Source organism: Dermacentor silvarum, chromosome 7 (assembly GCF_013339745.2).
Source record: "Dermacentor silvarum isolate Dsil-2018 chromosome 7, BIME_Dsil_1.4, whole genome shotgun sequence".
NCBI classification, from domain to species: Eukaryota; Metazoa; Arthropoda; class Arachnida; order Ixodida; family Ixodidae; genus Dermacentor; species Dermacentor silvarum.
The window spans coordinates 54,210,960-54,237,923 of record NC_051160.1 but is presented as its reverse complement, the minus strand read 5'-3'; the positions used below and the strand labels follow the sequence as shown (position 1 = coordinate 54,237,923).

At 44.9% G+C, this 26,964-nt stretch overlaps 1 protein-coding gene across 4 annotated transcripts in view; it reads left to right on the top strand.

Annotated features, from left to right (window-relative positions):
• LOC119458045 (protein Skeletor, isoforms B/C-like) overlaps positions 1 to 25,129 on the top strand; it is a 29,087-nt gene extending 3,958 nt beyond the window's left edge. For 2 of the 4 annotated variants that reach the window (XM_049670701.1, XM_037719843.2), the window contains exons 2-11: positions 1,481 to 1,569; positions 3,095 to 3,229; positions 4,693 to 4,765; positions 9,907 to 10,009; positions 13,630 to 13,798; positions 15,489 to 15,564; positions 16,941 to 17,140; positions 19,150 to 19,239; positions 22,047 to 22,098; positions 24,962 to 25,129. In XM_049670701.1, coding sequence (XP_049526658.1) covers positions 1,518 to 1,569; positions 3,095 to 3,229; positions 4,693 to 4,765; positions 9,907 to 10,009; positions 13,630 to 13,798; positions 15,489 to 15,564; positions 16,941 to 17,140; positions 19,150 to 19,235 — 894 coding nt within the window. In that variant the 5' untranslated portion in view covers positions 1,481 to 1,517 and the 3' untranslated portion in view covers positions 19,236 to 19,239; positions 22,047 to 22,098; positions 24,962 to 25,129. Of the gene's footprint in view, positions 1 to 84; positions 382 to 1,480; positions 1,570 to 3,094; positions 3,230 to 4,692; positions 4,766 to 9,906; positions 10,010 to 13,629; positions 13,799 to 15,488; positions 15,565 to 16,940; positions 17,141 to 19,149; positions 19,240 to 22,046; positions 22,099 to 24,961 lie in introns of those variants that run through there. The other 2 variants (XM_049670704.1, XM_049670702.1) reach the window with 2 other exon arrangements.
• Positions 25,130 to 26,964: the final 1,835 nt, after the last annotated feature.

Sequence of the window (26,964 nt, the reverse complement as noted above, 5' to 3'; positions counted from 1 at the left end):
GTCAGTATTTACTTCTTCCGCCTATATTCAGTCTCCTGAAGTCCAGTCGTCTGGAAAAGAACAGATTAGCGGCAGTGACTTTTGGACTGAGCAGTGATATCGGCAACCGTTGGGCGGCAAGTCACCAATACATCGATAGCAAGACCGTTCCCACAATGCAGTTGTTTTGCGATTTGGGCAGAAGCTCCAGTTATCGCTTCAAACGCCTTCTCAGAAACTGGCCACTTGTCAGAAGAGCGATTCTCCGCAAATCGTACCGGTCTTCCGAACCGTCCGACTACTGTCGAACTATAAAGTCTCGCTGTAGGCCGTCTGTTGACCGGCAGGAAAACGAAATTCGTCGTTAAACACCAGGGACCGAATTCACGAAGCTCTGCCTTTGTAAGTGATATTTCCTATTTGCCGGCCGCTTTCTCTAATGATATGTCTATCATCAGGACTGGGCGAAATTTTCTCTTACGGGTAATTCTAGCGTAGGAACATTTTGTGAATACGGGTCCAGGTTCGGTGAGCAAGGTAGGTGGCCTCACCGCAAGTCAGCAAGGAAGTCTTTGACAAACGGTGGGAGTAGGAGCGGGACGTTGTGACCGGTATTCCTTTTGAAGAAATTAGTTTCGAAACCACTTCAAATTTAGCCTAGCCTAAACCACCCTAATTTCAACGGAAACAGTGATATTACCGTAATCACGTATTCTAGACACTCATGACATATTACTCGGTAAAAATTTTAGCATGAAGTCTAGAGATATTCTACCTATATGAACAGCCTCTGCGCTTACCTAGTTACGCTTTTTGTCAACGAATGTCGGTAGGCTATCTCCGAATAACTCTATCCGAATGAATTTCTTTCGATTGATATAAACCGAAAATACGACTTAATATGAAGAGAAAGCTGTCTACGCGAAGTATATTACCTATCTGTTGGCAGTAGAAATTCTTTTTTTTTTTGTGTGTGTGTGTGTGTGTGTGTGTGTGTGTGTGTGTGTGTGTGTGTGGTGTGTGTGTGTGTGTGTGTGTGTGTGTGTGTGTGTGTGTGTGTGTGTGTGTGTGTGTGTGTGTGTGTGTGTGTGTGTGTGTGTGTGTGTGTGAAAGAATGCGATATCTGAATGAATCTGGAAAGCAGCGAATTGTTCGGCCTGTTATCCACTCCTTTGGATGTTTTCAAACGTTATTGTTATTAGTTAAAAATTGTACAAACATGCGTGGTAGATTCGGCCATATTTGTATGTGATTTCTTAGCATATTTCACCAAACGTTTCGAGACAAGAACAGTAGGCAGGACACGAACGAACTCTCGTGTGTGTCCTCACTATACAACCCATGTCTGAATAATTTTGCGCTAAATGCTAGCTGCCTTGCGCGTTTTCCCGCGTGCAGAGATCGCCCAAGAAGGCGAAAGAACTGTTGGGATAGAGGCTGGTCGGCGCTGCATAGGACATCCTGCCTACTTCTGCCATTTTCGTTTCTTTGCTTTTCGCAGTGTGACGACCTGTTCTGTCTCGAACGTGCCCTTCAACATGGATTACGGGTTCCTCACTCTGATTCTGGTGGCGTGCATCGCTCCGCAAGGTACCGACCCTTTTCTTTCTCTTTCCTACTGGTCGTTGGCAAAAAAAATAAAAAAACTATATGGACGGTGGTGCATGGCCGCTCTTCGTTGGTGGAGGGATTTGTCTGGTTAATTCTGATAACGAACTAGACTCTTGCCTATTAAATAGTTGCGGGGTTCCGAGAACCTTACAACCTTCTTAGAGGGGCAAGCGGCTCCAATGCCGCGCGAAACAGAGCAATAACAGGTCTGTGATGCCCTTAGATGTTCGGGGCCGCACGCGCCTACGCTGAAGGAAGCAATGTGTCTTTATCCCTGTCTGAAAAGACTGGACAATCCCTGGAGCTTCTTTCGTGATTGGGATAGGGGCTTGCAATTGTTCCCCTTGAACAGGAATTCCCAGTAAGCGCGAGTCATAAGCTCGCGTTGGTGACGTCCAGTGCCCTTTCTACACACCGCCCGTCGCTAATGCCCATTGAATGTTTTAGTGAGGTCATTGGACCGATGCCCGGCACGGCCTTTCGGTTGCGCCGGTATGTTGGGAAGATGACCGATACTTGATCATTTATAGAAAGTAAAAGTCGTAACAAGATGCAAAGTACAGCCCTTTCTTTTCTCTTTCCTACTGGTTGTTGCTGAAATAACCAAAAAGCTATATGAACGGAGTTAAGCACCACGCTGCGAGATATTGAACGGAAAGCGGTACACGTTACAAAGAAGCTTGTTCTTGTGGCTAACTTAAAGTTTCATGTTCAGATATATGTAAAACTCAGAAATGCTGTCAATATAGACAACCAATGGACGGATCTTGAAGACTTTTGGTACAACAGAGAGACGTATAGAAGTTGTACCTGCTGTAGCAAACGCAATTTTTATTTAATGTGTCCGTTATTTTACGAAAATTGCTCACTGCCGGTAAGTTTTTTTTTTTTTTAAGGTATCGCAACAATATTTACGAATCATTAAATCTGAACTAAGCTTAGATATCCCAATTCTATAAATTCCGTCCCGCGAGCCTCTCAAGCAGACAATACGTATTAGTTCACAGTTTACACAAGATTGTTACATTCTTTAAGAGATTTTGCGAAATACCTATACAGAAATGAGTCATATGTTTCACAGCGGTGAAAATGACATCTTTTGCTCCTCCAGATGTCCGAGGAACTGCCGTTTACAAAGCTGTGATTTCTTGACTCATATAACATTTGAAAATTTCGAGGCTCTCTCTATTTTTCAGCAATGTCTCTAAGGGAATGTGTGCCTAAATAAAGCTGCAGTGTGTCATTCGTACGTGATTCGCTTTATTGTTACAACATCATGTACATTATCTCCCTTTATGACCTTTCTTTCCTTTTCTTCCCCCTTGCCCCTAATCGGGGGCAGAGACAGAACTTCTCTGGCCGAGTTCACCGTTTTTTCGTATCGAAGTTTTATCTCTCCCTCTTTTTTTATATCAGCTATTGCTTTTGTAAACCCCGCTGCATATGAGTTCTCTCATCGAGATATTCTGAGTGATAACCGTGATTTCCTGCATTTTTCTCGCAGGCATCTCGGGCGCCTACTACGGCAAGACTATCGGTCCGGTCACGACGTACGCGCACAGTTTTAGTGGCAACGTGTACGCCGCCAGCGATAAGAGTATCGTCATCACGAACCTCAACTACGACGGCAATGGCCCAGGTAAGAGATGCCTACGTGCGCTCCCATTCGCGGTCAGCGTTTGCGATTCTTACAATATATTCGGTAGCGGCCGTGTTCAGAAGTGTTGCAGTAATAATTGAGCATTGCTTCGAAAAAAGGGTGTTCACTTTACACGGATACAAGCAGAGGCACATTCCTCCGTATGGTAATAAACTTCAAATGACGTCTTTATTTTTACGCTTGATTAGCTGAGTGGTCTAAACAAATCATGCCAAGTTTTAGATGCACAAATTATGGCATATATTGCACTTGTAGATGTTCTACATCGTGCTCAGAGACAAAGTTCTATGCGTTATCTCTTACGCACTTACATTTTTCCGGTTAGAAAAAATGCGAATAAATATAAATAAATGACAAGAATAAGCAATGTCCCCGCGTACTTTGATAATGTGCTATGGACGAACGAAATCCGCATATAAAAAATATTCCAATCGCCTTTCTACGCGGGAACATCGATTCTCTGTTCAAACGATGGCAGTTTCCTTCTACACAACTAAGTTGCTCGCCAGTCTGTCTGGCGTAAATGATGAGGTCACTGTTTCCATCATTGAGCAAGCCGATACCACAATAGTAGCCTATAAAAGTTATGACCTTGGTACTATGATGAAGTTGAGCGGGTGACGGAAGCCCATCTGTCTGGTGCTATCACCCGTGGGGGCAGGATGCAGCTGACGAAGCCTCACAGATTTCGCGGAGTGAATCAAAAATCCTAGTAAGAATTGTATATTAAAGATACAATAACGTGAGATACGAAATTAGTTCATAAGCAAGCATAGCATTCTTTTTGCTTTTCTTTGCTGTCAGAAACATGATCGTTAACAAATGAATGAAGTCGGAATGTAATCGTTCTATTTTTTTTAATATTGGACCAGAATGAGATACTTCTCACGCCTCGAGCATGAATTCTCGCGAGAGACTTCACAGCTTTTCTTAATACTCGGCCTTCTCTGTACCAGGAAAAACTAAAACTACATTTACTTACTTTCGAGTGAAATTCAATGCTGATTTGTTGATACAAATGAACTATAATTCCAAAGCCACACTCCCGTAAATCAATGGCGCTGAACAAACTCGGACAAAGAACACGTACTACAGGACGGGCGTATGTGTCCTTTGTCCGCGTCAGTTCTGCGCCAGTAATTTTGTCAAGTAGAACTGTCCAACTAGCTCAAACCAAGGTACTAGTCTAAAGCACGCTGTCAAAATCTATCACGTCCCGACGCGCAAACTTCCGGGTGAGTCACGACAACTTTCTACAGTTGTCGCGTGCTCGCCGGTCAACGAGACTGAACGCGCGGCAACCCTGACACCTGTTCGGTATTTCGAAACTGTAATACACCAGCGTACCTTAGCGCAAAAGTTTCCTTTGCTGTTTCCATGAAGCCAGTCGCGCTGCACTGATCGAACCACGCTATACACGCCCTTCAAATTCGCTCTCGCAGCGGCCTACTTCTGGGGTAGCTTCAGCCCTGAACTGGACGACAAAGGAGAGCAGCTGCCCGACGAGAACGGAAGGTCAGTGGAATCTTGTTTTATTGTTTTGGTCATTCGCGCCCAAGGGAAACAAGCGACGCGAAACGATACCGCTCGTTCCCCTTCGACAGGTATAGGTGAGTGGAGTGCGACACTGCAAAGTATTTGTGCGTAACAACGCCGCCGAACATACATACATGGGAGGCACTATAAACAAAATTGCGACGATGAGCCAACCGGTATTTTGAACGCCACTTCCTCAATGACACAGAAAAAGATACATGGACAAGCGCTTCCCCGTGTATCTTGTGGGGTGTATTCTGTAAGAGTCCACCTAGTGGACTGTCCATTTCGGCTGTCGCCAATTGGCTTCAGCTGCACGAGCGAGAAGGAGCCAGCCAGTCTCTTTCTCGCTCGTGCAGCTGGAGCCAATTGGCGACCGGCGAAATGGACAGTCCACTAGGTGGACTCTTACAGCATAGCCTCCCCCCCTCCGCCCCCCCAGTTTCGAACCCCGTGTGGCGCCTGTTGCACACGCCAGCGGCTCAAAACGCCAGCGTCTGAAAACGCTAGCTGGCCCGAGCAAAGAATGCCAGAATGCTCCGCTTATACAGTTGCTTCCTCTCCATGGTGGCGTCGTACCACTGTGCCGTTTTTACCGCTTTGTCAGTCTACACTTTCTTTGAGATCGGCCCACGAAAACGGGGAGAAATCGCCGGTTAGTTCCCAAAGAAGGCTAAACGCTTTTGAAATCGGTTATAAGAGCAAATTGGTTATAAGAGAAACGTTTTTACTGCTTATTTACAGATGTTCACTTTCTCACTTTTATGTAGTTCAACGCTTCGTATAATCAACGCGTACTATAGTTCCATTTTGATTAGTTTGGTTGATTTTCCTCTATGAGTGTGGCCCGTACTCGCCATGGGAGTTTGGGCAAGAATCGGGTAAGTTAGGAAAATAATTAGCAGCGTCTAAAGAGAAACATTAATGAGAAAGCTTGAAAAGATTAAAAAAAACGAATGAAGTCGGGGGTAAAATGTGAGAAATAAGTAAAGAAATCGTCCCGATTCTATTATAAACCTCACAAGAGTTGCACCAACACCCCTACGTTAATTTCCTAGAGAGCAGGCTCCCAAAGATAGATTATCGGGAATGGCTAGATTCGATCCAGCACCGTGAAATTGTCCTTCTCAAGTGCGTTTTCGTATTGCGGAAAAGCGGCTGCATGACAAAAAGAGGTGTTCTATTGTTTCGTCCTCACCACAACATGAGCACAAGAAGGAGGACTGCCAAACCAGATCTATGCAAGTAATAGCTTAATACAGGTATCAGACAGCGGCATTTGGCAAACAGGACTTTAACTTTTCTATTACGACAGAAGTTTCTAGTGACGTTTCAAGGGAATATGAGGTGTCGGTAATGATTTAAATTTGTTAATGGTATGTTCCAAGAGTTGTGCATCACTTCACATCTCCTCAACCTAGCAACAGCTATAAAAGCTGACACAGGAAGGATCGAGAGAACGGGACCACTGCACCGGCCGCTCTCATCTAACTGTCGGCTGATTCCTTCATAAATAATCCTTTGTTACTATACACCCATACCAATTTAATTATTGTTAATTGAGAGGATATTAGACAGTTCATTCACATAACTTCTTTCTCCGCACATGGCTGCTTCTGTTGCTGGCTTATTTTTCCCTTCTCTTTTGCCAACTTCTTTCACTCCTTTGTAGCTCAGCCCTCCGCGCTCGATGCGCACCCGATTTTGTTCCCTTTAATTTTTTCTCCACAATTGACTCTTTTTGATGCCCTTTTTATAGCCAATTATATGGATACCCAAGGCAAATTTACGCCGTTATCGTTATGTTCCGACATATACCTATTTATTTATTTATTTATTTATTTATTTATTTATTTATTTATTTATTTGCACGACAATGCGGACAAAGATACAAGCAGGGCGGGATTGATACACAGGACGGAATAATGATAAATTGTACAAATGCTCTCGATAAAGTATATATCTATTATTTATTTTATTTAGTGCATAAAAACATAAAGTAAATAAGTATATATTTAAATTAATAAACATAAATAAAGCTGTCCCGTGGTCGAATTCGAACAAAAGACATCCAGCACAGAAGTCCGATACTCTAACCATTAGGCCTCGGATGTTTGTTTCAGCAAGCGGAATAAAACACCCGTAGGAATTTCCCACCTGCAAGCGACATTTCGTAGCTGCCGGGGCACTCTTCCCTCTACCCAGAAGGAGTTGTGTTCCACCCTGCGTCGGGTCAATATATGTCGGGCCCGAGTATAGTTTGAACACGACTCGAGGAGCCGTTGCTGTTGTGGTTGTTGCCACTACAACTCGTGGATCGTACGCATGCACCATGGTGAATTGGCTAAGAAATTGGTGTAATATTCCCAAGTTATAACCACAAATAAACTTTCAGGACTGCTGTTGAGCAAGTGCTGTTGAAAGGCTAAAACACATATTGAAACGAAAGCAATAATATTAGTAAGAATTCTGACGAGCTTTATTGGACTCGTCAAGCGTCAGTCAGAAACACAGTGGCAGGAAGGATCGCTCAGATATATAGATCAGTGACCTGGCCACGCGACATGCGATGACGACGGGATTTTCCGGTGCCACTCTTCTTTCTTACAATTGACCCCCGGCTGAAGAAGGAGCCATCCTGGTGACCAACGGCTACGACGGAACGATGGTCTCATGATAAGGCTTGAACCTGTCCGGATGAAGACTTACACGTCCCCGGCGACGGTGGTCACTTGGGGGCGTCAGTGGCTCGACGAAGTAGTTGACGAGCTAAGTTTGGGCAATGACGCGATAAGGACCATCAAATTTTGGTAGTAGTTTGGATGAGAGACTATGACTTATAGGTGGGACCCAGAGCCATACAAGGGATCCAGTCGGGAAGGTAGGAGCAGGTCGGCCGTCGTCATGCCGAAGCCTTTGGCGGGATTGGACGGCGGTAGCTGGCGACCGGGCGAGCTGTCGACATTCCTCGGCATGCTTAGTGGCGCTGGAAACCGGAGTGCACTCGGAAGCATTCATATATGATATGGGAAAATTGTGTCGATGGTAAGGAAACGTTCACGGTCGTAGAGAAGGAAACAAAATTGACGGTGGCGAAACTCAGCTATACCTGGGTGTGCGTAGCGAGAGGCATGGTTAAGGTAATTGTTTAGCTTGGTTATCTCTACGGTTACATCTTTTATCGTTTAGCTTCGTACGTCTGAGTGTTTAGGTTTGGTTGTTACCTCTCGTTAAGTTATGGTTACATTAAACACTAGACATTTTAAAGTGTAACGCATTTATTTTGAAAGTCTTCATCTTGTTGTTCTCAATTGTCACAAAGACAGCCCGATGGTCGGTGAGGCGGGAGGATAAGGGGTTGTCCTCCAGTGACTTGAACACGTTTCGGGTGCTATCCTCATCTGAATCCACTCGCCTCGCCGCTAGGTACTTACGACGCTTCTCGAGGCGTGCGGCTTGTTCTTCCTCCGTCTCCTCAACTCGCTGCCTCTTCTTGGTTTCGTTCCGACGATGAAGCCTGGCTTGTTTCAGTCTGTCCGACTCACTTTCCATATCTGCCGACGAATCCCCACTGAGCCGCCTCTTTTATATATACGATGCAACGCCGGCTCCTCCGCTGTTGCAACGCGGTTTCACCGGCTCCTCCTCTAACGTCATACCAGATGCAAGCGGCGAACGCTTTCAACACAACTGCGGCGGCGGCGGCGCGTCCCCGCGCCATGGTAACTCCAGCAGACGACGCCAGATGGCGCAGCGAGTGGCGCTGCCAGCTGCGGCGGTTGCTAGGCAACGGCTCAGCTCGAGGTGCGGCCACCGGCCACAGCGAAACGGCGAGAATGCGGCCAGTGTAGCTCTCGCTACAAAAACGGAGAGAATCCGGCTGTGCCTTCTTTGGCGGTGTTGTAGGCGTATGTCACGAACGGCAGAACAAGGTCCCAGTTCGAATGATCCGAGGCGACATACATGGACAGCATGTCGCCGAGAGTACGATTAAACTGTTCCGTCAGACTACTTGTCTGGGGGTGAAAGGTGGTGGTGTTGCGATGTAGAATATTGCATTTGTTAAGGAAAGACTTCGCTACTTCAGAAAGAAACGCGCGCCCGCGGTTACTCAAGAGTTCACGGGGAGCGCCGTGATGTAGAACGAGGTGATGGAGGATGAAGGAAGCGACGTCGTGCACTGTGGCCGCTGGGAGGGCAACGGTTTCCGCATGGCGCGTCAGGTGATCGACCGCGACTGTGACCCAACGGTTACCTGCAGCCGTACAAGGGAGACGACCACATAAATCAATTCCGACGCGTTCAAGGGGTCGCACCGGGCATGGAAGTTGCCGTGCGACACGCGATGGCGACAGCGCTTGCTAGTGTGTCGCTCTTCTTCTAGCCCCGAGACACCCGATGGCGACGGGACTTTCCGGTGCCACTCTTCTTTCTTACAGAATTAATCATCATTATTTGATAAACAGACAAACTTAACAGAGAATTCGGTTGCACTATATAAGAAATTCCTGCGCTGCAGAACAAACATACCTGTGGCCCGAAACGAGACCAGGTGCAACGCTAGATTTCGCTATCGCTGTCAATGCTATCGCATTGACAGCGGTTGTCACGTGAAGCAGCAGCCAATCAGTGACAGCCGAAATGGACAGTCCACTATTTGGACTCTTACAGAATACCGCCCTAGGAATGAAATATAGGGAAAAGTGTTCACATACTGAGTGTCACTTACCCAGTCGCATATATATCTACTGCCCCAAGTTGTCTATTCGGGCTCACACCTAGCTGCCCAACTTGTATAATTGGCAAGACAGCAGTAGCCCAGCACCTACAAACTGGGATGAAGAGACAAATAATTTCTTCTGAAAGAATTTCGATATCGGCGAGGGTGCTCCAAAGAGCGTTACTGTTTGCGTCAACTCATGGACAAAGCCGTTTATATAGCGACGGAGCTTAGCGTGACGCAGAGAATGCGCCTTGATACGAATTACTGGTCGCGTTTCAGCGCTCCCAATATTTCTGCTCTTCACCGAGCGTCGTCAAGATTAGGGCATATCTGTACGTCTTGGTTGCTCTAAGTAAATAACGGTGCCCCTTACTGTTTTGTTTTCCTGACTTTTCAGTATGAAGGTCCTCAAGGGCTACCACAATGCCCAGGTTCTCCTGAATCTCCCTAGGAAGATCACCGACTACAAGTCTATCGGCATGTACTGCAAGCAGTTTTCGGTAAGCGGCATCCGTCATTTGGCCTTTGCTCGCTTATTCTTTGTACATTGAAAAGACGCGAAATTAAAAGATGGAATCAAGTTGAGTTGATAAGTAACTTCTTTAGAAATGTCCAAATGTTCCCTGTATGCCAGGAGATGACTTGCCATCATGATTATTTATTCACTAATTGATTCATTTGCCAAATATTCATAGAGGCCCGAAACAAGAAATAGGCAGGGAAGCACAAAACATGACCTTGCGGCAATAAGGCTTTCCAGGGAAACCTCGAATGAAGTGATCCCACATTTCTTGCGTAATTGAAATCGTCAGCGAAGAACGGACAAATTCACCGGTAAAGGCGCCTGTGATCTCGCAGATCTAATTGTACAGATAGCTACTGTCTACTTTTGTTCAGAGGCCCGCACAGAGGGGGCGCCACATTCTTGAAATTTATTTAATTTAATTTAGATTATTTAGCCCGTCATAAAGGGAGTGGCCACAAATCATCATCACAATTCTCATCATGACCATCATCATAGTAGGGAAAAATTTGTTTTGAAGAAACATTCAGGAACCTGGGTGAAAACAAATGAGCGGCTAAAGTTCACAAATATATGTACCTAAAGTGCGTTGACATGGAATCAAGGAAATGACCAAATAGTTGACAATAAAGTACGCTGTGATTGAAACTGCGACTAGTGCATCCCGGAGTCATCAAAAAGAATGTGAGAAAAACGGAGATGGTAAATTGGATAGAAAAGATGAAAACAAGCATGGGTCCGTGCAGATTTACAAATATAGCAGAAAGGAAATCGGGAGAGAAGATCCGTACGATAACACAAGTAGCAGTGCCTCACTAATTGAGGCACGAGTTGGCTGAGGACATAAACAAACCGGAGCAAACATTTGCAATGGGATGAGTCGAGTGTCTGCTGCATCAGAAGTCTGAAGACGACTCAGCAAATCGTAATGGAATACCAAATACTCTCCCAGCAAGAATTTTAGGAAACGTCCATCTTATAGAAGCGCTGGGTTTCAACGGAGTTGGAAGCTTTAACTAGTCAGCGGTAGAGATGAGCAAGATACGCTTAAACTATTGGTGGAAAAAACTCAGGGAATATATTGATAGAACAAGACTCGTTACAGGCACAGGTAACTGTGGAATTAAGAATTAGAGGTCTTAATGAAGAGAGCAAAGATCGAGGCGCGATATACGCAAAAGACTGGAGTGCAGTAGATGTACAACCTTGTAAGCTCAATCCGGCTAGAAGACTATTTGTCCCTACTTCTTTTTGAAGGGCGTGTCAGTAGAAATAATCATGATCATGGTGCCGAGAGAGTGGTGTCAGAACAATGTCTTTATCATGGCGCCGACAGAAAGAGCAACAGTGAGCCTTGTGAAAAAAAAATGCGCTGAATACAACGTAATTAACTTTTTTGTATGTCTTGTCACTGATGTATTACAATTTACTAATTATGAACACGACAAAATATGTCAAGGGAGCTGGTAGAGCATTTAAAATGTCGTGTAGTGCCAGTCCTATCCTACATGTCACAAATTTTTGGTCACTGCAAGGGCTTAATCCCATCTACCAATTCCGAGAAACTCAGTAAAGGACAACTTTGGCCTTTTGGCTTTGCAGGCAAAAGAAAAAAACGTATTTAAAGCGAAACATGATTTCCTTTCGCTGATAATTCTGCCTGATGATTTTTGCGTTTTTTGTATGTTTATGCGGTGGTATATATGTCTGCTGTTAGTGTCATTAAACCTTCAGTTGATGTCTAGCGCCCGTCCAGTCTACTCGTCTCTTTTTTGTCTTCCCGTACATCAGCGCTTGTTACGATGTCTAAGTTCAGTAAAGAGACAGTGCCCAAGGTAATATCCCCTTCACAAAAAGTAAACAAGCGAGGTCATCTGTTCTTTCCTGTTTTCTTGCGTTAAGTAGCCACTCTCCTTTTATTATCAGCAGTGGCAATCAACTCATAGCCGCAGTAAAATCCTACATAACTAAATTCACTCCACCTGATTTGCTAACGCAATTTGCATAGTTTAACGGTAACCTTTATTGCACAATGGGTGAAATGCTGGCACATCTGTCCAGCCTTCGTCTAACAATTTGTGAAGGCTTCATGAAACCTGTAAGTGCAGCATCAAATGAAAATGAATGAGAAATGCTCAAACATTTATAAAAATGACAATGTACACTACAACAATTAAGTGGGAGGGACAAAGAACCAAAGAATTTGGGATATATAGCCACCTCTTGTAACTGCAAAAAAGGAATTCAATCATTCATTCATATTCTGACAATTGGTTGCACTGACGAAATGTTTTCGGGGAAAAAATGGCATACTAAGATTACTGCCGGGTTTGCGTGTAGTGCACGTTTTTTCGTAGTCTGTGCCCGATCCAGAACCGCTTATTGTGTACTGTCGGATGTAGAAAAACGCGAGTCACACGAAAGTAATTTTATTCAGGGCACTTTTTTTTCTCTTTTCTCGGAGTGCGATTCTAGTTCAACAATCACTGCATGTTGTTGCTACTTCCAGGTCATCATTCAGTTGTTAGTAGCATATTCGTGTGTAGTCAACACTTTATTCCTGTTGAGTGGAGTGGTTTTCGGGGCCAGTTTGTGCATGATGATAGTGTGATGGTTCCAGCACGTGTAGACGCGAGAACAAAAAAGAAGAAACGCACAAGACAACACTGGAATGACAGCCGCCGTTACAGCAGTTTTAAACCCAGCATTGTCCTGTCGGTTCTTTCTTGTTGTGCTAGCGTCTATACATGCTGGAACTATCACACTATAAACTTTATTCCTCGTTTCCCAATTAGCTGAACTTTTTAACTTTGTGCTTATCGACATCTTTCTTCCACGTAGTTTCCACCTAGTTTCATTTCATCACTTCCGCGTCGGTGTTTCTTCCATTATCGAAGTACTCTTTTCCTATTCACCTTACACGCTCGGCATCGTGTGACTTTAGTCCAGCTACCGAGCATGTAGATCATGCATCGCTGAACTACCCTCTTGGTGCCCAGCAAGGGTAGCAGATAAGCTACAAGCATATAATCGGACTGGGCCATTGTCACTTAGGACAATATTTATACCAAGACCAGTTATTGATGTCGAAAGGAGATATTTCTATCCCGGGAATCCCTTCTATTCCAGAATGACATTGCCTCTTGTGCTATACTTCTTTCGAATACTGTTCATTCCAAACACATCGTTCAATAGTTCATCCGCTACTGTATACTGACCCACTTCTCATGTAAAACCCCGTCGGGCGCCTTTCAAATATTGGAACTAACGAAACAAATTGCTTTCTTCGTTAGTGTGGGCATGTAGTCTGCAAAATATTAGTGACGATTTTATGTACCGTGACACGCGTCCGCTGTAGTTGCGTACTTTTCCCTCTCTTTCATACAAGTATCTGTTAGTACTTGCGCGGCTAAATATTCTTTTTACATCCTTATGTTTAGGCAAACTTTTGGACAATTTAAATATTGTAACCGGTAGCCTGCTACTTCTAATACACTGTCAGGTTTGGCCACAGTTAACCCTCAATGCCCATACCTTATCGGCCTCCGCTCAGATCTTCAACTGCTTCTTCTTATCGCGCTGTCAACTGCATTGCAGGCCGACTTCGGCAACGTCAAGATTCCGGCAGGCTACGAGCTGCCCAGGGAGCAGAGCCTGGGCAGACTCAACTCCAAGCAGCATAACACCATGGCTGCCGAGGTTATCCTGAAGGACAGCGCTACCATGATGCTTAGGCAGTTCGAGTATGGAGGAAATTGCCCAGGGTGTAAGTATTGCCCCACACTTGTTTACACTTGTGCTGTGGAGAAGTTCTACAAACCGTGAATGAACACGCTTTTCTACATATCTGCTACGCATACAAAAATAAAATTATGGACGTAACCTGTATAATAATCCGTCAATACCATTTGCCATAACTGCCTTTAACTAGTTTGGCACCTTGTGTAACTAATTGTGCATGTCCATGCCACAACGTGCGCATCTGTCATATACTCTGCGCACTTTACATATTCAGAAACAAAGTTTGATGTTGCGTGATTTAATTGGAAGATTTCTGTCCACCTCAGACCAAGGTGACTACGTTTTACCATCAGAATGTCCTGCGCTTTTATTTCGGTTTTGTTTTTCGTCTCTCTATTCCTTGCTGTCTCTACTGTACTGTTCTGACTCCCCACTGCATAGAAACCATCGCCAAAAAATGTATACAGTAATAAAATTAATGCAGCTATGTAAGACGAGTATTATGCAAAGCACGACATCTTCCCTTCACCATACGATGGCTTCATACCATGCCTAACAACGGCTCAGTAGACTTCGAATCAGGCAGGGAAGCAGACGCTGTGCTATAGAGGGAAGATCATGAGAGTATTCACGTACTCAAATTCCATTTACACCACGTGTGTCAATGAGCCATCGGTTCTGTCAAAGAGAGATAACTTGGTTATAACACCTCTGCGTGAGTGCTTGAGTAATCATTGATTGTTTGGCCTATTCTACTAAGTTGCATTGATGATCCCTTTCCTTGCCTTTTGTTGCTCATTAATTATCATTATAGGCATTATAGGTGATCATTATAGGCAGTGCTTGGATCGGTCCAAAATGCTCCATAACAGAAGAAGAGAAAGCACCTTGAAAGAAATGAAGCACAGAGCACAAAGTATTTTCATATGCAGCAAAGCGCGTCGTCGGGCGTCGGCAGGATGGGTGAATCAAAACACGAGGAAAGCGTCACGCATTATATGACGGCGATAGACCAGGAGCAACGAGAATTCATGATTGAAGTGTAGCCCAAAAACACATAGTCGCATATATATCACACACATTTCCCCTCACAAAATGTTTCTTTCACATTGCCTCCACGACGTTTATAAAGCACACAAGTGTGTGTGATCAGAAGTAAAGTGTGTATGGGCAAGCATTCGACACCACCTTCGCCTTTTTATACACCACGTTGCAAATTACCACACTGTGTTTCATCGTTGCAATGTCTGCATTTGACGTAGCAAGGCAATGCATGGAATATTCAATCGCACACTGCGTGTGACGTCAAAGGTGACACTTGATTGCTCTTGAGAAAGCACATACACCAGCACATTTCTACCAAGATTTCATAAATCTCACGATAGCTTCACGTCATTCGCACATCAACAAGCGCATATTTACGAGATAAAGATGGGCAAAATAGGTAATGATTGTGATGCCAATGCGACATTCAGATCTTAAACAAACATGGGCTCACCGAACGACGCATGTTACTTCGTTCATTACAGCATATGTGGCGCCTCTGAATGATCTATGTTCGTCGTCTCACGACGTTGCTGTCGGTAGACTGATACGAAATTTGCCATGCTGATTTGTCGTCGCGCCAATGTGTTCACGATTTCGTACTAGCTGTAATCTGTAACGACCAGTCAAAGCACCCGCAAAAAACCGTGCGCTCTCTCATTTTCTCGCAGCTGCCTTCTTCGTGGCTGGTCCTAGTGCAAACCCTCCGGTGGAGCAGCTGACCCACCTTATGTACGACGACGGAAAGTGAGTAGCACTCTGACTGTGCGCATACTGCGACCGCACTCAAGCCATAGCAGTTTCAACGTGCACTCTTAAAAATCATAGCGCCCCGTGGGACTTATCTTTTCCCACAACAATAATCATCATCTTTCCTGCATTTCCTTTCGTTAACGCTGCACGCCCGATGCTTCCAGGTCATGAACCGCATGCGCGTTATCATCGTGACATCGCATTCTCGACACGAATGTAGCGAGCGCAGAGCTTTCAAGAAAGGAAACGCAAGCAAGGCAGATGATGATCATGGTTGTGGGACAAGATACGCCTCAAAGGGTGCAAACTTTTTAAATTATGTATCAGTTGCTGAACTCCTAGTCTGAATCGTAACGCACCACCGTTAACCCAAGAAAGACACGCGCATTTTATCGGCGATACACAGGGACATTGGCTGCTTCTACTTTCTCTCTGAATAATGTACCACTGTAGCCGTAGACACACGCCGTGCTCAGGGCCCTCGATACCACTCTGAAAACTGTGCTGAAGACATAGCAAGCAATGCTACGCCGCGGAAGGGCACTCACACTCGTATCATCGTGATACTGATAAAGGCTACTAGTGTGATAAGGCTACAATAAAAAAGGTTCGACTCGTGTTTGTCAGGTACTTCCGAGCCATAAATTAATTGTCTACATGTAAATAAAGCTTAATATACCCTGGGGTATTACGTAATACCCTAGGATATTTAAGCTTTATACGTAATGAGGCAAACCGTAATAGGGGACTCCGGATTAATTTTGACCCCCAGAGGTTCCTTAACGTGCATCAAAATCCAACTACACCAATTGTCTTGCATTCCGCCGCCATCGAAATGTGGCCACCGCGCCGGCATTGAATCCGTGACTTCGAACTCAGAAGCGCATCGCCAGAGCCAATAAGACACCGCCACGGGTGATACGAAGCTTAAATATTGTACAATCAATGTATTCTCGTCAGTGCTAACCTGTGGTGTCCAAATTGTGAGAATAACAAGCAAATCATTATGAACTGAAGGATGAGAAAATAAAGACGGATGTACGAGTCAGAGATAAAGCGATTGGTTCCTTATCTTGTTAAAATTAAGGGGCTTGGGCGGGTCTTGTAAAGTGTTGTAATGAAAGCCGACGTTATATCATAGATGCACAGTGGGGGCCAAGGCAAAGTGACGCAATCGAGGGTGACGGAGAAATAGATTGACTGATTAGATTGGGAAATTTAAAGAGATAACACGGAGTCGGCTCACATGTAGTGTAGTCTTAGGCTGTTGGCAGAAGCCTTCATCTTCAGGGGACGGGAACGTGACGGTGATTATCTTGATGGTGATGCTTGATTAGCGTACATGCTTGTGCGTCGTTTCGTGCGTCTAGGACGGGCAAGCTGGAGCGCTATGACAAGAAGGACGTGATGGTCAAGCTGCCCCTCGGCCACCACTGGAACGAGTACAGGTGGTTCTCGGTGTACTGTATGGACAAGAAGCAGAGTTACGCAGACATCGGCATCGACATGGCTGTGGCAGAGAAGCTGCCCCTGTACGATCCCAGCTCGGCCGGTCCTCCTTCTTCGTCAGGTACGCAATCATCAATTTGCCAAGTTTAGGACAATTCATGAAGGAATGCATTTCAGCGATCACTTGAACTCAAAAGATTCGTCTCTAACTTTGTGATGTCCCCATGAAATGGCCGCGTTAAAATTTGTTCCTCCTTCAAAGCCTCCCGCCTTGCAAACCCATTTTAGCTTGATGCGTATTTAAGCTTTCCTTTACTGGACTTTAAGGGAAGGTTTACGGTAGCGCCATCAAAATACAGAACAAAACAATACATTGTGGGGGGTGTTTTGGAACCTTTGCTGGCTGTGCAAAAAAATGTCGATCGGTTGATGTTGCAATAAATTAGGTCCATGGTTTATGAAGATAGCAGAGTCATTCATGCTACATAAGTCGTACCTCGTTATTATGGCCCTCGTTAAGATGGACGACTCGAATTATGGACAATCTTTTGAGGCTCCAAACGTTTCTAGTGTATGTTATGCATCGTTACTATGGAAACTCGCTGTATGCACAATGAAAAGGGAAGGAAAGCGCAAAGATCATAGAAGTCCATATATTCTGGCTCGGTAATACAAAAAGTGTCGAGAGGACGTGGAATGGAACGACCTCCTTTTGAGGAAAGGAGCAGCCCTACCCCGGTGACCTCATGACACCTTCGGTGCTCACTTCCTTCTGGAAGCGTGCCTGCCTTTTGAGGTGAAAAGTGGTCCTTCCGTGTTGCAGCTGCTCGACTGGGATTCATGCGAAAGTTACAGTGGTGACACAGTAGGCTTTTCTCCTACGCACTAGCTTCGCCAGCAAGTTGTGGTTGCCCCTACTGCACTACATCCCAAGAAATGTTTACACACATTGGGGCGTGTCTTGTTCCCAAAGAATAATCGTTGTCTTCAGAGTGGGAAAAAATACTCGCGAAAAAAAATTTAAAAAAATTTAAATTATGGGGTTTTACGCGCCAAAACAACGATCTGATTATGAGGCACGCGGGGACTCCGGAAACTTGGACCACGTGGGGTTCTTTAACGTGCACAGAAAAAGATTACGAGATGGAAACGACTTGACTGGCTGTTTCTGAGAATGCTGTTTAACTTCTCAAATGCGACATATGCCATGAAAGGAATTTTCAAAATGTTTCATAATTAACCGTAAGTCACTAATTAACCCGAAGTGCCACTAAATGCACCTCAAAACGACCTCATTCCCGACTACTATGAATAGTACGCCGTTGGTCTCACTTGTGTATGCTTGATCCTTCTATATTTATGGTTTGGGTCAAGTTACGTGAAACACACCGCATGTGGCCAATCCGAGAGAATATAGATCTGATGGGTAATTCGTGGAATTGCCTACAGTTTGTGTTTGTGCGGCTTCAACCATCCTTGTGGGTTCTCAGATTAAGCTTTAAGTAACTATGGTTTTCCTGACAACTGCCCTGTATGACAATAATTACCTCTCTGAGCTTCTAATTTCTCTATTACACTGTTTCGCATCACTCTAAACTATTACAAAAAAACTTGCCCATGACGAAGGTTACTAGACGAACATAGCCTAGATTTAGTGACATATAAAATCCAAATGCCCTCATTTATTTATGCGCCAAAAATTACTTAACGATGTGGAATAACTCGATGTAAATTGTTTCTCTGCCCCGGAAAAACGAGAGAAGGCAAGTAGTAAAAAGCATGCGTATCTAACGCGTATGTTGGAATCTATGTGACGTGAAACGTTAGTGAAGGCTTTAATAAATTTCTATGCAACAAAAATGCGGTGCTCACAATTGCGTTTATTTTTCCTTTTTAGTCTTAGGTTTATGAAAGGGAAAACTGTCATTCACCGGAACGTTGTTCCATATCGCGGAGCAATTGATGTGATACAGAATAATTTCAGTGGTTCCGGAATGATTATAACGCGATGCTTCTCTCGGTAGCAATAAACCTAGAAAATTGCGCGTGCTGTAGCTTTAGTGATTCGGCGTTTTACTTTAGACGTGATTTGAGCGGCTCTAAAATGTGTCCACGTTTTCATTGGTGCAGGTTCGGTGCTTGGTCCACTCTCGGCGCTGTCTACGTTTAGTATGAGCGTGGCCATGCTGCTGGCAGCTATCGCATTCCTGCGATGAAATGGTGAGATTTTTTTTTTGCTTCGCCTATTTTGTTCTTTCTATGGCACATAAACAACAGACCGGTGTTCTCTCAAAGAACAACTCATTCGAAAAGCAGGTGGGAAATGAGAGATTTACGAGAAAAGAAAGTCGGCTAAAGTTACAGCTGGAACCTAAAAATAAAAGAAAACGTCCGTGTTTTGTAACGTTTCTTTCCATTTTTCATTCTTATTTTATTATCACCCGTCGCGCTTATCAAGAGTCTGTGATTCTGATAACAACAACAGTGTGGCGGCGCATGTGCCAACGATGACAGAAAAGCATTACTGATTGTTATGAATCGTTTAAAAGGTCGCAATTTCGGGCGAAGCATTCATTGCGAAAGCAGTGTATTAAACACCTTCACGAAGTAAGGTTAAAGGCTTCATCAGCTGTATAAACTGCTCTGAGCGTTCGCTTACTAAGTAAATTAACAAGCACGGTATGACACGCGTACAGGCAAACATGAGCACATCTCGCTCGGTGATCGCGGGAACTCGCTTGTCAGAACGCTACCGTGGGGAAGATCGCAGCAGCGCGCGAGCGAATTCCCCTTCGTGCTACCTCTCGCTTCAATGCGCCTTGCAGCCGTAGTAGAGAGAGTGATTGGGAAGAGGAAAAGTTGCTATTTTCTGTAACCCTTTAGGGAGCGCGACTCCGCGCCTTGGGGAAGAGAACAGGAGGTGCGTGCTAACCTGGCCTCTTCCTCCTCCTCCTCCTCCCCCCCCCTCAATTCCCTAGCGGCAGCACAACTCCTCGGTCCTCCCGCCCTCTCCCCTCTAACGCACAAGTAGACGGCGCCCACTCTGCCCGCTTTCCCTCCCTTTCTCTCCCACTTACCCCTCCCTGTTGGCGCTGAGCCGTGCTCCCTCAAGGGCCTGCATGAAGATAGCGTCAACCTTTCCCTTTCCTCACGAACCACTTACCTGCCCGCTTTCCTCTCTTGCGGGAGCGAGAAGACGCCTCCACACCAAAACACCATCCTTCTCGCCACACCCTAGCACGCTTTACTTCGTATCTACGGCACAGGGCGCGTGGCCGCGATTTTATCGCACTTGGACTTCATACGAAGCCTCACGGCGTCGGCAACAACGACGGCAGCCATTCACCAGACGTGCCATGTAATTCCTATCGCTTTAAGGGGACACTAAAGAGAAACGGGAAGTTCAGCTGCAGGAATAAAATAGGGACCTTCAGGAATGCATGCAGTTTTTTGTTGGGTGCAAAAATACGAGTTATTAGCGGAGCAATTCGTAAACAAAGACCAAATATCTCTTCCTCAATTTCTCTCACCCCAGATTTGGCGCTGAAGCAGTGTCGTCACAGATTTCATTGCTCTCAGCGAATCAGAATGCGCCATAATAGGACACCGCTTGCGTAAACGGCCGAGGCGCTGGCTGCATCATGGCTGCATGGCCGCTGCGTTTGCATTCGACGCGATGGATACCGTTGCTGCCGCTGAACCTTCCAACGAAGAGCTCGCCAGTGAAGCAGGACTGCATTTCAGCGATATTCAGTGAAACCGAGCGCGAAATGATCCTCCGTGCTCGAGCGGTAGGTGTTTCCGCGTGCGGAAAGCAGAGCTTCGTTTTCGTCGACGGAAGGCGTGTGTCCGCTCCGCCAGGCGACGATGTTCGCGACAGAGCAAGCGTAGAAAGTTGCGCACGTACTCGGTATGGTTATTTCGTGGCTTTATTCAATGACATTCAACACTCACCGGGCCGGCAGTTTGCTGCTGCAGGGGCACCGGTAGGGGGTTTAATGAAGGCCGCATTGAGGGAACAGCTGCTCGAGAAAGGACTGGCTTCTGGGGCACGCCAAGATACTTTTTTGTAAGATTATACACATAATCCGAGGCCGAGAAATGCAGAGGGCACACCATCGGTTTCTCTGGCTCTTTTGCCGTTTTATCATCAGCAGAGCACTGAGCCATTGCGAACGCCGGGGAGCCGGAGCTCATCGCGCGGCACCACATGAAAGGACACAATCGGGTCAACACTGCCGCGGCCACTGAGCACGCACTTTGGGCCATTTATACAGCCCTCAACATACACACACGAGGCATTTCCTGGCTGTTTCCCGCGAAGTAAACGTTTTTCGAGCCACGCAACACGCAACCAAACACTGTAGAGCGGAATAGGCGCGCGCGATGATGCATGGACCAAAAACGAAACTACGAAACTATCACGAACGGATGTATCGCCGTGTCAGTTTTTTTTTCTTATTTAATTTTGCGCTAAACTTGTACTTCCTCGCTTGTAACGGTTTAAAATGTTGACAAATGCTGTTTGTGTACGTTTAAGGTGTATTTCATTTTGCGTTTTATTAACAGCGATAAATCGCTCTCTATCAATCGCTACCGGCCTTCGTCTGTAATCTCCGACGTCACGAACGTGTAGTGCGGGAAATTCGAAGGGGCGTCAGCACCTATCCTTCAGTTTTTCGCTATTTTCTCGCTTATTAAACATCTGTTCGCAGTAAGAATGGTGTGACTGTGATTGTGATAGGATAATCTACCATTAAAGCTCAAGTTCCGGTTTCTCTTTAGTGTCCCTTCAAAATATCGCCTGAAGTTTCTTTCAATGCGAAATATTAGTTCACGTCTGTATACTGTGTGTCTCCTCAAAGTGAGTTTAAAGACGTACTGACTTATCATACTGCTCCAGAGATTCTAACGCCCGTCCAGAGAAGAATTATTATATCGCATAACTAAGCGTCAACCCATTGTAAATTTACAATGCGAATTAAGAGTATTTTACTGACTCCTAATAGTGCTGTCATTTATTCCAGGGACTGATCATCGCGTGAAAACTTGCTGATGGAGGCTGCTTTCTATGGTAAGGTAGGTTTGGTTACATATTACCATTTTGTCGACGACGTTCTTCATGCATTGAAACTTTCACTCCCACAAACACACATGCATATATATAAACTGTTGGGTAAATAAACCTAAGATAACCACGAAGCTGTGCTTCTCATCTTGGCCAATTGAAAAATCCAGCTACTACTATATAATATATATACCGACGACAAGAGTTCGAATCGAGGGGTCTGGTTTTTGTTAGTCGAAACCTTATGAGGCCATCAGACAATGCCTCCAAGGAACGCACAGTGCAAATTACTTGTTTAACTGAACTGTTGAAATGATAAATAAAGGGAAATGAAAGTGGACGAGTAAACAACCACTGCAGGTGCGATACGAATCCGCGTCTTAGCGTTACGCGTACGCGCGTCAGGGCAGCAAGTCCATCGCCACGGCAATTGCTGCCCCGACGAAGACAGGTCCCCTAGTCGAAACGTTGGCTACCGCGACATTCCTAGTTCTAATACAGTTAGTCACGCCAATCCTCCATCTTCCTGCGAACCTGTCTACTGAAGTCGTTAATCTTTTTTCCTATTTCGTTGGCCGGTCGCAAGACGCGTTATGCACTATGCAGCCACAAACGAAGCGTGATAAACTTAACTAATATCGTTCTGATGGAAAGTTGCACCACGGTACACTCATAACAATAGTAAGCTTGCTGGAATGCGGTGACCCAGGATTGCTACATGGCGAGAGCTTGGCTTCTCAGTTTCTCGGTAAGGACGTTATGCCTTGTAGCAAAGTCACATTCAGTCTTTCGATCCGAGGGCGCAGCTAGCACGTTTGATATACTTAGATGAGCAGCTAAGAATCAATAGTGCGCTCAACTTACTGATGCTTGACCTATACCTTGCGTGTAATTGTGGTTGGACATAGTTCACCTAATCTCAGGATTTGCCCATTCGAAAGGTTCGGGCCTAACGCCAGCACTGAATATGCTTCAGAGATCATGCTTGTGCTACAGCATGTAACTTTTTATTACGCACAAACGTGCATGTCGTATCACGCAACGAAAGCGCTCTAATTCTCCCTGCGTTTATATTCTTGCCTCAACGAGATGCTTCAATTAGTTTCAATGAGAAAAAGAGTCAGAATCATATGAAGCCAACAAAGTATGGAGCCAAGGAAAACAGGGAAAAACATGTGTGGCTTCTATTTGAAATGTAGAAAGAAATAAAAGAATAGTTAGAAATGAAAGTGGGCAGTGGTGGGAGCCACACCCGCGGGCACCATGCGCATAATGCGTGCGATACTCTTCCAATTGAGCTAAAGCGGCGGCTGTCTTCCCGTCGACCTTTTTGGCTATCTTTGTGTAGTAGATCCGGGCTTGATGATGATGATGATGATTTATTGGCATCCCCTTTGAAACGGGGCAGCGACAAATAGTGACCTAGCCTGCTTGATTTAATCAGGTATACTATACATGTGCTTTATCTAGCATTTTTGTATACCTCTCATTATTCTTTTTCTTTTTCAAAAATTTACCTTGTACCGCTACCTATGATTTTAAGAGATCAGGTCGTATCAATCTTTTCCCTGCTTTTTTTTTTTTTCTTGAATGTGTTTCCCAGCGCCACTCGTGGCTGCAGATGTGGCACATCTTTTTAACCACAGACGTCACGTAGAACGTGAATTCAGCAGCATGCGACTCGCCAATAAGCCCTAGTATGCTACCTGAACGCATCAAGGATTCATTAGTCGAGACCCTCGCTATGCAGTGAACGCTGTATTCCGCAAAAAAAAAATTCGTACGGTGTTCTCTAGGTGAACATGTTCTATTTATAGCAAATGTAAATGGCGCGTCTCGTGCATATTTTATTAGCGTGCATTTCGTCTGTATTAACCTTCTTGCGGAAGAGCAGTGTTCATATTAGACAATGGTGCACTGGTCTCGGCGGAACTTGGTATAAACTTCAAGTCATAGTTGCTGTCCACATCCACGTCTCATAAGATTTAAAATGTTTATCTTAAAGGCTACGCTTTTGCTGGGTGAATTGGCGGAAGCGACTTTGCCGGAAACACGTCATAGACACCGGGTTTCGGGCACCTCCTATTGGGTGCTGGTTTTCTGTCGGTCTCATCTTATGCGCCATCGAGGTGAGGTGCGTAGCCGGCAACACTGCTGCCGGAGTTCCTCGTCGCGTCAGCGTTGTGACAGGCCTGGTATCTGCCAGGGCGCTGTTCCTGGTGCGTGCAACACCACGTTATGTCACCGCCACGTATTGTTAGACCACACGGGTTACGAGCTCGAACACAACGCAAGACCATGGAACCCCTCATCCTTACAATCGCTTGACTTTTTACGAAACGGACACGTTTTTTTTTTGTTTTTTTTTTTAAACGGAAGCTCAGGTACCGTTCATTCAGTACACAATTCCGCTATACTAATGTGTAACACCAAATATTCATACCACGTAAACACCTAGTTCTTATATTCTCTTTCTAAAAAGAATAGTAAACTGCAAGCGATACAGAATTTCGAAACCCACGTTAACAACTCAAGCTGTAACAACTCAAAACCTCAAGTGGAGGCACAGCCACCACTTTTGACGGTGCCGAAGTGTTTCATTTAGTTCAGTACACGTTTAACAAAAGATATAGATTGTTTTGTTTTTGTTTTCTTTATGTCTGTCTTCTGCACAGCCTGACATACAGCATATGGGAAACAGCTTTGAAAAACAAGAAAGGGCAAGTTGTTGCATCAAAAACAAAACAAACGGAAACTGTGTTGGTGCATTCAAGGGTTTCTGTTAAACCATGATTGTACTCGGAATTTATTACTGTGTTCTCTCCTGTACTTTTGTACGCAATGTAATATTGTCATGTCGAACGTTCCATGCAGGTGCCAGTGCACCACGGCCGTGTTCGCGCAAGCAACCAGGAATAAAGTTCAGTGGAGTGATGGACCCAGTTGATATCAAACCCTTGGCAGCGTGCATAGAAGGACTGTGGTGGTGCTAGTGTGTTCTCGCTGCCGTGAATAAAAGCTCTCTTGCAGAGCCTGTTTTTACCTGGCCTGTCGTAGGACGTCATCATGCTTGCGATCGCAGCGGCCTAAAGCTTGATTCAAACCAGCTGCGGTGACTCAGCGGTAGCGGCTTCCTGTATCCGAGAGTTATACCGCTGTCCTATGGGACCCTTTTGATCACACTCAATCCCAATCCGGATCAAATATCTCGATCGCAATTGGCTCCCTTCCTCAGCCTCAGCAAAGAGACCAATCCCGATGAAGATATACGATCTAGATCAGGTTTGATTGCGATCAAAGCCTTGTGGCCGCATTGCGATAGGTGTACGTGATATACGCACTCTTAGATACCGGGTTGACTTTCTGCCTTCTTGGAAGATCTTTTCTAGTGCTGAGCGCAGCAATTTTAGACAAAAATAGACAGAAGAAGTGACGCACAAATTTTTTTTTCAACAGTGGTTTATTAAACGACGGATCAAGGGTTCATACACGGAAGCATGTGCCAACTACGAGCACCGCGAAATGGCAGTTCTTTCCTCGATAAATATAGCACTTGCGTTTGTCTCTACTTCTGACCATCTCGTCTGCGCGCTGAGCATGCGCAACAAGCACTAGAAAACGTGCATACCGACGTTTGCAGTCCTTGGTAAATAACGCCGGGTGATCAAAAGTAGTCTCATGCTCCCTCCTTGTGGCGTTTCTCACGGCGAGATTGTGGCTCTTTGGACGTGAAGCCCGATATCCCGCAATTTAGTTTATGGGAAATTCATGAACAATATTGACTCTCGCTTTAAAGCGACAAACTATTCTGCTGATTGCCTTTTACGTATTCTGATCAAACTTTTACGAAGTGAATAACATTTAATTATTTGCGTGTCATTCATTATATGTTTTGTAGTATTTTAATTTAACAAATACTTTGTTTATTCGGTAACGCTCACTGTAATTCAATTGCTATTTTCAGTAACCCGTTACTTGTAATCGGGTACATTATTCAGCTTGAAGCATGTAAATTTGGCGGGAACTACAGTGCTCAAAGTGCTGAAAACATGTACAAGGGTCCTGCAGCTGCGCCTCCATTACACGAAAATGGCAAGCTTGCGCACGTGTCTTGGAAGTCTTATTCTGAGCTTTCCCTCCTATAATAAAATTCTCTCTCTCTCCTGAAAGTGCTTTTAAGCGGCCTTCATAGAGGGTGTGAACTGCTGCTCAGTTCTTTTTCGTTTAGTGCAGTCAATGGCTTCTATATTATACACAAAAAGTTTTTCGCCGTTAAACCGTTATGTTTCTCTCTGTTTTATATATATACGTGACCAATATACACATAATATTGTGATGATAACACGTGAACAGTATTTTTAAGGCTGAATATTATGCAGCTTTATATTTATTCCCTCATAAATTTAACCAGCTTTTCAGGGAACGTGAGCGTTTACTTGCGTCAATCAAATATTAAGTACTTCGTTCAACTACAAACTACCTACAAGTTAAAGGCGCCGGGAGGAGGTTCACGAGATGTTAGTCAACAAACTGAAATGGCGCTTCTATGGCTCGATAGAGACGGCCACTTCGGACGCTGATGCCAAGTAATCACCTATGGACTGCTTTTCAGTTTTTCATTGGCCCTTGCGGGGGCGCGTTTCCCCAACTCCAGCTAATAATGGAGCGCTCCAGACTGTGAGCATCGCGGCATTTAGTAACCACAACCTTGCGGTGGTGGTGGTGGATTGTAACAACAGGTGGGTTTGGTCATGTGATCGGGGAACTGAAATTGTTCCGCCTGAGCATCTCTTACAATGTTACTGCGGTATGCCACCACCTTTACATGAAACCAGTATCTCTCAGGAATTCAATAAGAAGGCGGGAAGCTTCCTTGC